Source organism: Columba livia, chromosome 1 (genome assembly GCF_036013475.1).
Source record: "Columba livia isolate bColLiv1 breed racing homer chromosome 1, bColLiv1.pat.W.v2, whole genome shotgun sequence".
Taxonomy (NCBI): Eukaryota; Metazoa; Chordata; class Aves; order Columbiformes; family Columbidae; genus Columba; species Columba livia.
The window spans coordinates 120,834,088-120,848,167 of record NC_088602.1 but is presented as its reverse complement, the minus strand read 5'-3'; the positions used below and the strand labels follow the sequence as shown (position 1 = coordinate 120,848,167).

General features: G+C 42.1%; 1 protein-coding gene and 1 long non-coding RNA gene across 7 annotated transcripts in view; one reads left to right on the top strand and one right to left on the bottom strand.

Moving 5' to 3' along the window:
- Positions 1-10,308, bottom strand: part of TMEM131 (transmembrane protein 131) — a 102,977-nt gene extending 92,669 nt beyond the window's left edge. Inside the window, exon 1 of the mRNA XM_065075545.1 lies at positions 10,075-10,308. Coding sequence (XP_064931617.1) covers positions 10,075-10,228 — 154 coding nt within the window. The 5' untranslated portion in view covers positions 10,229-10,308. The remainder of the gene's footprint in view (positions 1-10,074) is intronic.
- Positions 10,309-10,329: 21 nt separating this feature from the next.
- Positions 10,330-14,080, top strand: part of LOC110358864 (uncharacterized) — a 33,749-nt gene continuing 29,998 nt past the window's right edge. For 2 of the 6 annotated variants that reach the window (XR_002413649.2, XR_002413650.2), the window contains exons 1-2: positions 10,330-11,105; positions 12,222-12,429. This is a non-coding gene — a long non-coding RNA (uncharacterized LOC110358864). The remainder of the gene's footprint in view (positions 11,106-12,221; positions 12,430-14,080) is intronic. The other 4 variants (XR_002413647.2, XR_010475169.1, XR_002413648.2 and 1 more) reach the window with 3 other exon arrangements.

The window sequence follows — 14,080 nt, the reverse complement described above, 5'->3', positions numbered from 1 at the left end:
AAACCAATGGTTATATTATCCTTCACATGAAAAATGGAATAAAAGTATTTCTTTTGAAACAAAATTTTCAAGAGAAAAAATGAGGACTACGGGACAAATAAAGCCTATGTGATGCATGACTATAGAAAGAGAACAGTTGACAGGGTCTTTGTTATTCTATGATCACATTTTAGTGATGCAGCAACACATGAAACTTCCTGTATCCATTTACAACTCCACTTCTTTCTAAATCATATCTAAATTACTACTACCATGGCATTAATTTCACCATGGAGTTACATGGAAATCCAGAATTCTCCTGTCTTACAGATATTCCTGTCAGTTGCAACAAAATTACCAGAACTTCCAACCCAGTTTTTAAGATCATGAGGGCCACCCAAAACAGAGAAAGAGTGATTCAGGCTGGAATTGACCTTAATACATCATCTAGCTCAACCCTCTGCTGAAGCACAGTGAATGCTGCGTTTGGACAATGTTGCTTAGGCATTTTTTTAGCTGGGCCTCAAAAACTTCCATGGTCAGAGATTCCATAGCCTCTCTAGGAAATGTGGTTTAATGCCTGTCTTCACAGTGAAATATGATCTCATTATGTCAAGCCAGAACATTGTAGTGATCCATGGAGAAGTCAGTGATTCACACAAGATCTAATCTGAATAGGTCCATGCCTGTACTGTGCCCCATGCATGGGCTGGCTGTCAGCCTGTGCTGCGCAGCAGGATGAGCACAGCCAGTTCCCTGTAACAGAGGAGTCTGCAGGCAGCTCCCAGTTGGTACCAGCCATTATGCCACCTGGGCAGCCTTGCCTTTATCTAAAAGCACAACTAGAAGCTCTCATGTGAGCATCATTTCTGCTTTATAGTAGAAATCCTGAATAGAGTTGTTTTCTTGTAAAGAAATCCAACAATAGCTGGAAGGACCAACATGGGGTAACCCTTTCTACAGATGAGGTCTGCACAATATGTTGAACATGGTCGGGAGGATGCCTGTTCGATGCTGCACAACTCAGGGTTCCCAGCATCAAAACAAAGGTAAGATTATCTATACTATTCTCTCTGTATAGTGTTAGCTCTAATAAAGATCATTTTCAATCATATTCTACAGTGCTTAAGTGCCTTTCTTACTTGCATCACTACAGACCAGCACCTCCTGGTACAAAACAAACCTTCCCTGTTTCATTGTATGGCCATTGTCTCCCAAGCCCCTGCCACGCATCTCTGTGATAAGTCTGGCTCCACTTTCTCCATAACCTCTACTTTGATATCAGCAGGCTGCCATGAGGTCCCTCCAAAGCCTCATCTCCATGCAGGTTTGGGTCCCTCAGCCTCTCTTCATAGGTCACGTGCTCACCAGCTATCTTTGTGGCCTTCCAGTGGGACAGCAGAGAGCAAAACTGGAGGCAGTGGTTTAGGTGTGGTCTATTAAGTGCTGAGTATAAACAGGAATAATCACATTGTTCAGTCTAGTGGCTACACTCCTGTACGCTGCCAGGGTACATTGCTGACTCATGTATAGCATTTCCAGCTTGTATCCCCTGCAAGTGGTTATTCTGTTCCATTTGAAAGACTTTCTATTTGTCCTTTCTGGATTTCATGAAGGTCCTGTCAGCTCATTGCTCTGTCCTGTTTAGATCTCTCTGAAACGCAGCCCTGCCCTTGAACACACTGACTGCTCCCCAGATTCAGTACACACCAACACCACACCAGTGACAAAGATATTAAGCAGGACAGGTCCCAGAATAGAGCTGGGGGAACTCCTTGTAAGCAGCCTCCAAGATAGAGCACGAACCACTGCTGGGAATAAACCAAAACCAAACACCCTGTAGTTTATCTAGTTGCTTGGATAGTTTTTGTCATTATCTACAAATTCCACCTGCAAATATTTGTACAGTATTTTGGTCTAAATCACTGACTCATTAAGACTTTTCCTGTATTGCCAGATGATTTCAGATTTATTTACAAGCTTCAGATAATCAGTTTTTAAACTCAACATACTATATCAACATCTCAAATGCAGGACCCAAAAATCCCCTGGTGGAAGCAGATGTCACGAAAAACAGCTGATTTCTTTACCTTCTATAATCTTCAATCTAAACCAGACATTTTCAGTCTGCAGCTTATCTATTGCAAAAATAAAGAAATTTCATAAGCCAGTCACATCATACTATGCTGAAGCTATCCAATTTCACACTGAGGAAACTACCTTGAGATGTTTCCAACAGAGTATGCCTGCAGGGAAATGAAAAAGCTTTATGTCTTCAAAAGCTAAAATTCTCCCTTGAAAAAATCTTCTCTTTGAGAACTTTTCTCAGACATTTTTTTCTTCACGACCACTTTCCTCTCAAGCACCTCATTCTGCTTCAGATATATGGATCTAAAAAGTCAAGTTGACAAAAAAGGGTATATAAGAGGTTTAGTGGAAACAAGTATTTCAAATTATTTAAATCAGTACCATGCTCGTCTATGACTTTGTCTCTTATAATCACTCCCTCAAACGGTAATTTAATCTGTTTCACACCACTACTAGCTGTACTTCCTGACTTAAATAACTTTTAAAATAACTCTATAAACAAAGAGAGCTTTGGGATTTTTTATGTAACTTTAAAAAGTCTGTGCACATTCTATTACATGAAATCTGTACAGTGCAACATACATCTAGATGTTCAACTGAAAAAAAACCCCTCAGATAAGCCTTAAAACACGATTGTTAAGACAGATTACATTATGAAGAATAGTTAATGGATACATGGATCAAAAAATTTTGAAAACCTAAGCATGTTGTATTAGAGTCAGCTAAACAGTTCTATTAAATTACATTTTGTAACTTCACATAGTACACAGACAGAAGGAGCTGTTAGGTACACAGTTTTGTTTCCTGTACACCTCCTTCCATTAACTTTCATTCAAGTATCCTTAAAACCTGTTCAATAACCACAGTAAAGCTCCAGCTGTTTTCAGGTGGTTCTCTACTGCTATGCATGCCACGCAGTAGGAAGAGAGGTATTAAAAAAAATCACTCTATGATAGTCACAGCAAAAAGATACATCTAGTAAGTGCAGCAGGAAAAATCTCAAACTGGTTTAAAACGCTTAATTCTTTTTCTCCTTTTCAGAGAGTAGAACTACATTGCTATCTTCCAGTTTCTTGCTGTTTTCCCATTACATTCAAGATTTTTAAAAAGAGAGAGCAAGCACGACTGTGCACAATCCTGGTTTAGTCCTTTTAATATTCCAAAGCACAAGTCATCCAAGCCTGCTTATCAGAAAATGTTAAAAACAGATTTAAGAAGTGCTAAATGCAGATGCTGCATCACATCATTGCTACTGTTGGTAAATCACTAATTATTCCATGTAGACAGTTCAGAAACCAGAAATAACCAACGTTCCTGCATCACATGTTAAAATTTTACCAGCTGCACGTAACAAACCCGTATCTGACACGGTATTATTCTTCACCTGCATTTGTTACTAGAAATATAAATACCTCCCCTTTAACTCTCATGGTCATTGGTTCCTTTGGTTTCCTAAATCAGGCATCTATATTTTCAGCTAACAAGCTTTACAATACAGAAAAAGGGAAGTTTGTGGCAAGAATTACTGCCTCCATATCCAGACTGTTTGTTAACAATTCCTCCATACAAGAAAGGTAAGTGATAGTGAGCAAACTAAGTTGCACTGTGTTCCTATTTCCAAATTAACAAGATAGATTACTAATGCCAAATGTCAATCACAAAGTAAAGCCCATTCAAGCAAGACACTGGTATACTCCTTATGTAAGAAGACATTCTGCATCCTCTATCTTGGTATTAAAAATTAAATATGCTGAAATACTAACACAAATTTTTAGAAATAACAGAAAGGATTTTTAAAATAACACTAGTTTACATTCAAATTTGCTGACTACCACAGGTGAATGGCTCAAATCAGTTGCTTTTGTAATAAGCACCCAGTGCGTTCACCTTTTGGAACTACAGGATAGCGCAGGCTAGAAGCGACCCCAGAGGCCTCCAGCCTGGCTGCCTGGCCAGAGTGGGTCGAGAGCTGCTCAAGGTATCACCCAGCCCAGTTGTAAGTAGCCCCACTTATTGCCATGAAAAGTACAGGTTTACTTCAGATGCTGTCTTTTAGAGAAAGAAAAAAAAAAAAATAAAGACACCTTCTCACAGCTCCCATTACACCCAGGTAAGCTCAGGCTGTAGACTGACAAAGTCAGAGGCACCACACAGGATAGCAGTTACTAGTGAGAGAAATAAAAGAGAGCGTTATTGACTTTTATTCTTGCCGAACCCACAAACACAGCAACAAACCAAACTGGTTCTAGCCTGCACTTCAGTCACACAACTTTTACTGCTGGTTATGCATGAACCACAACATCCACCATTCACTGTCAAACTCCCAAGATTACAGTTTGAAAGATTCTTTATACTTACAAACTTTGCAAATCACACCATGGAATCGTAACATGTATTGCTTTAAGCAGAGCAAAACTGGGCATGCTTTGAAAGAGAGTGACACATGGCAAATATCCAAGCTTTACTGCAAACAGCTGAAATTTTAACATGCACAAATGTATCCAAATTACTCAAAGTAAAGCATATTGCAATACCAGCTACCAATCACAAAAAGCACAACTGAAAGCTTTAAATAAAGCAAAGCCTATAGACTTCTTCAAACTTTGGAGGGGCTTCATCATGTTAGGCACTATACAAATACAGAGCAAGTTCCCTCAAGAGTTTACAAACCAAGGCCCTGAGCTGCAGCACACCATCCTTCAACCGACATCTACAGGTGAGAGTACCTCAGTCTTGCAATATAACTGCACATGGGTGAGGGAGGAGATGCAGAGAAGGGAACAGCAAACATGTCATGATTACACAAAAGGTGATGGAGAATATGTGGGCTCAACTTCCTGTCCAGTGCAATTTTTCCTTAAATTTAATTCAGCCCAAAGATTCTGCAGACAAGTATAAGACCTTTCAATCCAAGCTCATGGTTAATATTTACCATTCACAAGAGCAAAGACATAGCGCAAACCTAATCAGCTCTCCCATAGTTAAGCTTAAAAAATGCAGTGAGACAGCATGGTCAACTTTCATTCACTGTGGTTTCCTCACAGTGATCATGATTTTTGATGTGCTCCTTCAGCTGCTAGAGTGTTTCCAGTTTGACTGAGGTCATTTCTTCTGGATCACATTTTGACTTAAGTCAGGGTCAAAACGTTAGCTTTAAAATAAATGATAACATACTTTATACTAGTTCTGATAGCAGGATATGACAAACAAGCCGTATATGCGAAGAGCTTTTTTATAATGTTATTTTAAACATAAAAGTTTTCTCCCACATCACCTTACAGCATTAGTCTACTTTGTACAGTCATATGAATTGGCCTGGATTGCCATTTTAGATACTGCTAAAAAAAAAAGCAAAAAGGAAAAGCTACTTGCCTGAGATTAGACAGAATGGCAAAAACAGAAGCAGAACTCCAGCATCCCAGTACACTGTTATAAAGACGACACCTCCCTTCAACTCTTCCATGATTATTTTAGCTATCATTTACACTCAGTAACTATCTTTGTTTCTAGGATGTTAGCGGAGAGCATGTCAAGCTTTAGAAAAAGAACATTCTGCATTTTCACTGACCTATCTGGTATCAGATCTTAGATGTTTAAATGGTAATTTTTCCCAGATCTAGCACTAACATATAACTTGAAAAGTTACAGTTAGTGATTGAACCTAGCCTAAGTGTCAACCTTGCTCTAATTGCACCAATCTTGTGAGCAGGTGGGTAGAAAATAGAACTATCAAAATAGTTTCGACAGTCTTTCAGTCAGCTGGCCAAATAAAAAGTTATTAAAAAAATCACTGTAGTATAAACTTTTTAAAAAAATTATAAATCAATATAAATTAATATAAATAAAAGAACAACAAAAAACTTTTATCAGAAAACCATGCTGATGTTAGACATTTGTCTTCAAGATATTTTACTCACTATGGTGCTTATGGCATTACTATGGCTTCCTTCAACCTGAAACCCAGAGGGCTGTTATGTGACCCCTCAAAAGATAACTAAAAAAACACAAAAAAACAAACTAAAACAAAAACCACACGTGCTGAAACATAAACTGAAAGTTGTCCTTGATCCATGTGGCAACACAGAACGTGATAATTACACTAGGAAAGGATGAGCCTACTAAAAGCCTGAAAACAATATGTATTAGCAAAAGAAATTCTTAAGCAAAAGAAATTCTTAAGTTATTTTTGCCCTCCTCCATGGCATAAGGTTGGGAACTGAGGACTCAACCAAACAAAACAAAACAAAAACAAAAAACAAACAAAAAAAAAACACAACCAAAAAAAAGTCACACATATCAATGTTTAGTCTGAAAGTGATGTTTAAGTTTTTTTGGCTGGCTCACATGCAGTTTTCTCTGCTCCCATATTTGTTCAGATAGCAGGTACTTTCCACAAGTTCTCTAGCACAGAGAGTGTACAGCAATATCACTGTTCCCCACGAGTTTGATTTACAGCTTATATACACAAAGGATTTCAGTTTTGCTTATTGCCGTCAGACAAATGGCAAAGCTGTTTATGTTACATTTTTACCCTCAAACTCTTTAACTAAGATTGAGGACTAGAAGCAGTCATGTCAATCTGGAATACTTCAGCATCCATCTTCTTCCTACTCATGACAGCTCCATAAAGAACTGCTTGCTGCTCCTTCTCCATAGAAGCATAAAGAAGCAGCATTACTCTTCTGCACATCAGCTCCATCTTCCCCATTTCTCCTCCTGTACATGAAAAGAGGAAAACAGTACCCTCCAATTGCATTTTTCAATTTATTTTGCGATATTCTGATCTATTCTTTTTTCACTCTTATTGCCCAAGTACCCATTTCTATCCATTTTTTTCTGTGTCAACTTCTCTGGAATAGATACTGCAGTGTGTAGCACTACAGTCACGTTCCATTCAGCAGTGCAAAAATAGTACAGGAGCAAGAATCCACAACCTCAGTTCCCAACCCTCTACAGCTTCCTTCCTGCAGCTGTAGTGAAACATGTATGCCCACATTTGGGGGATGGAAAGCATATTCCTAGCTATTTCCTTACTTCCAGATGACTGTTTTTTTAAACTGTGTCTTACTATGCTTACCCTGACCTAACCTGGTAGGAGCTTAAGGCACTGAAGGACCAAGCCTGGAACAGCTTCCCCTCCCTTCTTCCGAACTAGTGCTTCATTGTGAGCTCCTACCATGGTCTGAAGGCCCAGTGACCAAGTTGGTCTCTCCTCACCTATGCTCAGTTACTGCCCCTTGCAGACTGGCACTTAGATTTTAATTTAAGATCAGTGGGACTGGATCTCACAAGTAACTACTCAACGTTGTCTTCCTTTAAAACTCTGCTGTTCTTTTATCCAGGGCTATAAACAGGCATTGCACTCAGCAAAATGAAGACTCCGAGCTAACAGTTTTCAGTGTGCGATCCACAAATGCAGATCATCAACAAATTCTTCTAACTAATCCATAAAAGATTAACAACCAAAACAAAACAAATAAAACAAAACCCACCAAACCAAGACCTTTTAGTAAACTTAAGTGCAGTACTCATAGACTACATTCAAGCAGCAGAAACCCTGGGAAGAAAAATGAGTGTCAGAAATCAGAAAGACTGAAAAAAGATCCATGTTCTGTATGAGAATCAAGTTCACTTGTTGAAAATGACAGAAGTGTTGCTTGCATAAGTTTTAAGTAATAGACTGTATCAATAGAAGGAAATGGTACAAGTACAAATAATTCCATTTTCTTGAAGGGCTTAAATCATATCCATACAAACTCTGTGAATCTAAACCTGTCTTTGTTGATCTAGGAATGCCAAGGAAGTCCACAGAGAAAGTCCACAGTATCTCTTCCTTTCCTGATTTCAGCTGTGATAGAGTTAATTTTCTTCCTAGTAGCTGGTGGAGTGCTGTGTTTTGGACTTAGAATGGTAATGATGTTGATAACACACTGATGTTTTGGTTGTTGTGAAGTAGTACTAGAGGACTTTCCAGCTTCTCACACCATACCAGGTGCACAAAACGTTGGAAGGGGGAGCAGTCAGGACAGCTGATCCAAACTGGCCAAAAGGATATTCCATATCGTATGATGTCATGCTCAGTATATATTTTTGGGGGATGCTGGCCATGGGAATCACTGCTCAAGAACTGGTTGTGTATAGGTTTGATGAGTGGTGAGCAACTGCATTATAAAACAAGTGATGCACATATTATTTTATTATTAAATCAGAGTTATTATTACAATTATTTTCCTGTTCTGCCCTATTAAGCTGTTTTTTATCTTAACCCACATGGTTTACCTTTATTTTCCTGATTTTCTCCCTCATCCCACGGTGGGGAAGGTGATGAGCGAATGGCTGTGTGGTGTTTAGCTGCCTGACAGATTAAACCCCACCACTTCCACAAATGAACAAAGCCAGGTCATGACCCCAACTGTCACTAACTTTTAGGGCATGAATCAATTCCATCACACCAGTATATGACATCAGTGATAAAGCTTATAAACTCACATAAGCTATTACCTGTAAAGGAAGATGACCAAAATTACAGTTAAAAAGTAGGTATTTCTGAAACATTTGAACTTTTCTAGTATCTCAAGACACTACAAACTGAACTGACAGACTTACAAATTCTCATCACTCTAAGAATGCTACATCTTCTTCACACTGTTTTCTAGATGTTAAATTCTCTGAAGACAAAGTCAAGTGAGCAAGAGTGGCTGAGACTCAAAATTGGGTTTTTTTTAATCATCACCGTACTATTAACATCATCATATTTGTAAAAACAAGTTGCTAAGAAATTACTCAAATTGAGCCCTGCATTAGAAAATTAAAGGCATATCTACATTTATTCTGATACATTATTAGGATGCATTTCTTCCCCCAAGTCTGGTCTAGAGACACGACTACAACCTCTTCACTAAACTCCTATGCCATACCCTTTTCATTCTTTTTAATTCTTATTCTGTTTCATCCTCTCGGACCCCATCTGGCCTGATACATTACAGTTTCCTTCCAATATACCCTCCTCCAGCGTAGCAACTTATTTGAAAACTAAATTCTCATGTCAGCCAAAGTAAATATGTTTCACCTACTTCTATAACACACTACATTTATCTGCTGCTTTTTAATGCTGCCACACAACCACAATTTAAAGTAGACTGTGAGTCTGCACCTTGGAAGTGCTTGAAAGTCCTTCTCAGCAATGCTACAGAATATGCTTAGGTGTTTCGCTCGGGGCGCTTTTTCCTTGTTAAACCACAATGAAAATACAACGTGCCAAAATCAAAGACGCTATAAGTTAAGAAGTCTTCTTCTGACTTTCACTAAAGTTTGGAGAAGACGCCATCGACCTTGCAAAAGCGACAGACACCTGTCAAAAGCTGGGGGAGGTGAAGGGGAGGGGGGGGGGTCTCGCTGTCACTTCCGAACGTGCATTTTTGCCCTTTCCCAGGCAGGTTTGCCGTCTGTTTGGCTTGGCTCGGTCTCCCGCTGGAAGCCTGCCGCAGGGAAACCAGCTCAACGCGAGAAAGCCTTTTTTCTTTCTTTCTTTTGCTTCTTCCTCCCCCTCTCCTTTTTAAAGGGCAGCTCCAGCTCCATCCCCGCCGCTGTCAGGGAAGGCAAACCCCAACCCCACTAAGTTTGCCACAATGCCAGCAACGTTTCCCCCGGCACTACACATACGTACATACATACATACACACACACACACACACACACCCGCAGACCCGCGGGCGCACTCCGACAGCCGCGGCCGAGAGCTGGGGGCTGTGAGGGGGTACGGACGGACAACGGCAGCGAGTGCCAGCGCGGCCGCAGCACGGCGGACAGCGGGACCCGGCGGCCCCGCCGAGGGGGAAGGGGCGGCGAGGCCCGGGAGCCTCACCAGCCGCCCCCCGCCCCCGCTGCAACCACCGCCGGGGAGCGCGCGGGCCGCGGCCGCCACCAGCCCCAAAACCGTCGCCAGAGGAAGAAGAGGAGGAAGGCGAGGGGGAAAGGATACGAAACGAAGGGAAATCTGGGTCTCACCTTCCTTCTCGGCCCGGGCCGTGTGGAGGAGCACCGCCAGGGCGAAGCGCAGCGCCGCGCCCCGCCAGGCGGCCGCCCAGCTGCCGGCGCGAAGCAAGAGGGAGCCGTGGCAGCCAGAGCAGCCGGGCGCCGCCGCCTCCCGCCGCGCCGTCATCGCGCTGCCGCAGCCGGTGCGGGTCCTCCGTGTGTCCGGCCGGGCCGCGGCGCGCGCGCGGAGGAGCTCGGGGAGGAGAGGGAGGGGCGGGGGGAGGGGGCGGGACGGGGCGGGGCCGGAGCGAGGGGCGGGCACCCTGCAGCGCGCTGCGTCTCCTGACGCGTGTGTCACGGGAGGGCGCGGGAGGGGAGGGGGAGGGCGCCGGCCTGAGGGGGCGGGGTTACCAGGAGAGGGCGGAAAGCAGCTGCCATTTTAAGTATGGGCAAGCCGCTCGCTTTCCTCTCGGGTAGAGAGTTTGGGCAGTGGGTTCTTTGCTTTGTTTTATTTTATTTTTTTTTTTTTTTCAACGTGACTTTAGCTCTTCTGTGGGTGTTTGCTCTTCGTGCTGGAGCCACCCCGACTCTTTAATACTCTCACTTGAAGGGTCGGGGTGTCGCCGTTATTGTTTTCCTACGGAGGGCACTGGGGCTTCTCCTGCCCGCCTTCAAGATGGCGGCGGGAGGGCGGCTGCGCGCAGGGCCGCGGGAGGAAGGTCTGTTTCCTACGGTGCCTGGGGCGGTACCGGGGGAGCGGCGGCAGCGCCCGCGGTTAAAGGCCGCCTGGCGGGGACGTATCTCTCCGGTGTTTGTGGCCTTTTCCTGTGCCTGATGTTTCTGGAGGCCCAGGATGTGGTGGGGCAAGGGTGTCGGTAGCGTTCCCTGTGAAGGATTTGCTCCCGGGCCCGTCTGCGCAGCAGCCTCCCCAGCAATAAAACCGGAGGACAGCGAGGTGTTGCACACCTGAGACACAGTGTGAGGTCTTTGGCTGAAGCGAGGGTGTGACACTGCCACTCTTGAGGAAAGATAGACGGCTGTCACCATGTGTTTCAGCGCCACAGGTGGGTGTAGGGCCTTTGTGGAAAGCATGGAGCAGATTTGCAGTACAGGAGAAGGCACAAGTACAACGTTGATATGCATCAAGTGGACCCAACGTTGCCCTGACAGATGGGTGCGTTTCACCGATGCCGAAAGAGGCCATGACACCAGGCACATGGTGCGGCAAGGCTGGGGATAAAAATGTGTGAACTGCAGCCATAGCTTGCTCTGGATATTGTCTGTCCGGGGTTAGGACTGATCCTGCCAAAGTCATTTTGGATAAAGGAGTGGAGGAAAGACTCAGGAGTACAAAGAGGTTCTGTTCAGTGGTGAACTGGCTTAGCCTTTTAGAGTAAAAAGTTGCACGCACCCACGCTCTGTTCCTTAATCATTAATTTGCCTGTGTGACCAACACTGGGTTTGAAGTGCTTGGAACATGTGGTTGAATTTCAGCTCTCACAACAGCATTATAGATGTGGATGGTGCGATATATCCAGTCTTTAAAGAACTGACTAATACACAGCCTAACTAAAAATAGTAACGTTTGTTATGGCTCTTACACAATCATAATATACACTGTTCTTTATTGTCAGAACACCCCAAAACCACCTTGAAATTCTGGATACTGTGGTTTTGTTGAACTATGGCCACAGCATCAACTAGGTTTATTCCCAAGGGAGAAATTAAAAGTTAGAAACCTTGGATCCATGCCTTCCCCGGCAACAGTGACCATTTCCAGCAGATGCGTGAGGAATCAAGTTAAAGCCTTCTGTATAATTAGTAATCTTTCAAACTTGCATAATCTCTTGACCAGTGCATTGAAAAAGGACATACATGAGTCAGTGACTTAGGAGCATGAGTCTCTGGCCACACTTCTCAGAACCACACAGACCACAGTAAATATAAAGCCTGATCACCACTGTGAGCAGAAGCCCACATGTTGACTGCTGGGGGGGATAGGTATGCACATCAAAGAGCGTAATCAAACCTAAGTAAAGAACTCAGAAAGACAAACAGCAGTTAGCACTGCTGCTTTATTACAGTGATCTTGATTTTACCTTCTTAACTAGGCTTCTGCTGTACATGCATTACTTTTCTGGAAAAAACAAGTCAGCTATTTTCTATTTCTCGTATTTCAGATCCAGTGTTGCACAACCAAGCAACTTTCTCGCTCTAATTCATGCTGTAGAGCATCCTACCCACTAAAATGAATGGAAACTCTAATGAAACTAAGATGTAAGGATGGCAAAATCTGCCTTGCAGTAAAAATGGAAATACCAACTGCGCTATTAAAAAAAAAAAGTTGGTGATATAAATGAGAGAACAACTGTGAGTCCTACCATTATGGTATGTATGAATCTTCAACCTTACAGCGTTAAAATATGGACAGTTTTTAATTGTTCTATATACAGAATGTCTTTTTCAAAAGCTGTTATTAGATGTGTAGAAAACAAATAGCTCACAGTATGTATTCTCCCTTTCATCTTTGTCCAGAACTCCTACTGTTTTCTGTGCAGGAAAAAAACAATACAATATGGTTCAATGTCTGTAAATGATAAAGCAAAAAGCATTCCGCTAATTTATTTCTGAATTAATCTGGGTTATATTATTTCATACATGTTTGAGGCTCTTCAAGTTGTTTGGTTTATGCATGCAGTGCATATAAATATTAATATTTGAGTATTGCAGTATTGCTTGAGCCTATTGGACAGTTTCCTAAAAAAACAATTCCCATACCAAAACAAAACAAACAGCCTTCTTATAATAAACTATGATGAGATATAGAATATAATCCTTATGGAAATGTGTTGCAAAACAGAAATTGCACAAATGCTTATATGGTGAAGTTCAACAACTGGCTTGGTAGATGAAGAAATGTCCTGTTCTAGCGGAGAACACGTCAGAAAGACTTTGAAATGGGGAGCCATACTCTGAATTGTGCATCTCTTGCCAGTTTTGTCAGCGTGATTGCTAAAACAGAGTGAATTTAACACCAGAAGGGGTATGACCAGTCTACCTTCACTCTTGCCTACCTTCAGTGGAAAAGTGTGTACTTAAAGACTGCGACATTTACTAAGCTATGGTAGCTTGAACTATTCCTCCTAAGCACACCCAAGTGTCAGCACCCAACTGTCATGGTAGTTACTTTCGTTGATAGTTTATACTCTTTTTTTTTTTTTTTTCTTTTTTTCTTTTTCTTTTATTTTTTTTTTTTATTCTGGGCCAGAAACCAGAACTTCTGAAATACAGATATGTGGTTTCTCTCCTGCCACCTTTGCTATGGACGCAGAAATGTCTGGGAGAGTGGCAGAGCAGTTAGAGCTGCTGGTGCTCACTAGAGGTTATCTGCCTGACAGGCTACAAAAGCAATAATCAAATGTTTGAATCACCTTGTCTTTCCTGTGGGGCGTTACCTCTTCTGTGGGACACCTATCAAATCCAGGTGATGTCACACTTGAATAAATGATAAATGGTTGTGGGGTCCCTCTCTCAGGTTCTGCTGGGAGGACAGGAACTCACAGTGGGAAATATAGTCTCTTAAATTGGTATTGAGATTATTGAGATTTCTGTTGTGAATATGCCCCGGGTTACTTCCTCTTTGTTTTCACCAAATTGTTGTACATGGTCAATTGGTTGAAAATAAACCAAGCAAAGAAAGAAATCGGGAGAGAGGAGGCTGTTGGATCATCCAATCAACTTTTCTGCTAGTACAGACTCAGCCCTGGTAGTTTGTTTATTAGTATTTTTCAAATTCGTTTTAAAATAACTTCATTAAAAGAATTCCTGCCACTTCCCCTGCAAAATTTGCACAAGCTCTCTCTGCCAACAAGATTTTCAGATATTCAGTCTTTTCCCACCCTCTTTTAATTTACTCCTACTTGTTACCATATGTATAAGCCCAAGTATTTCCTCCACATCCTTAAGGTTTGCATTACTTAAGCATTTGCTGTCTGGAGACATGCCTCCATCTACCTCTGCTTTAACAAAACTAGATGTA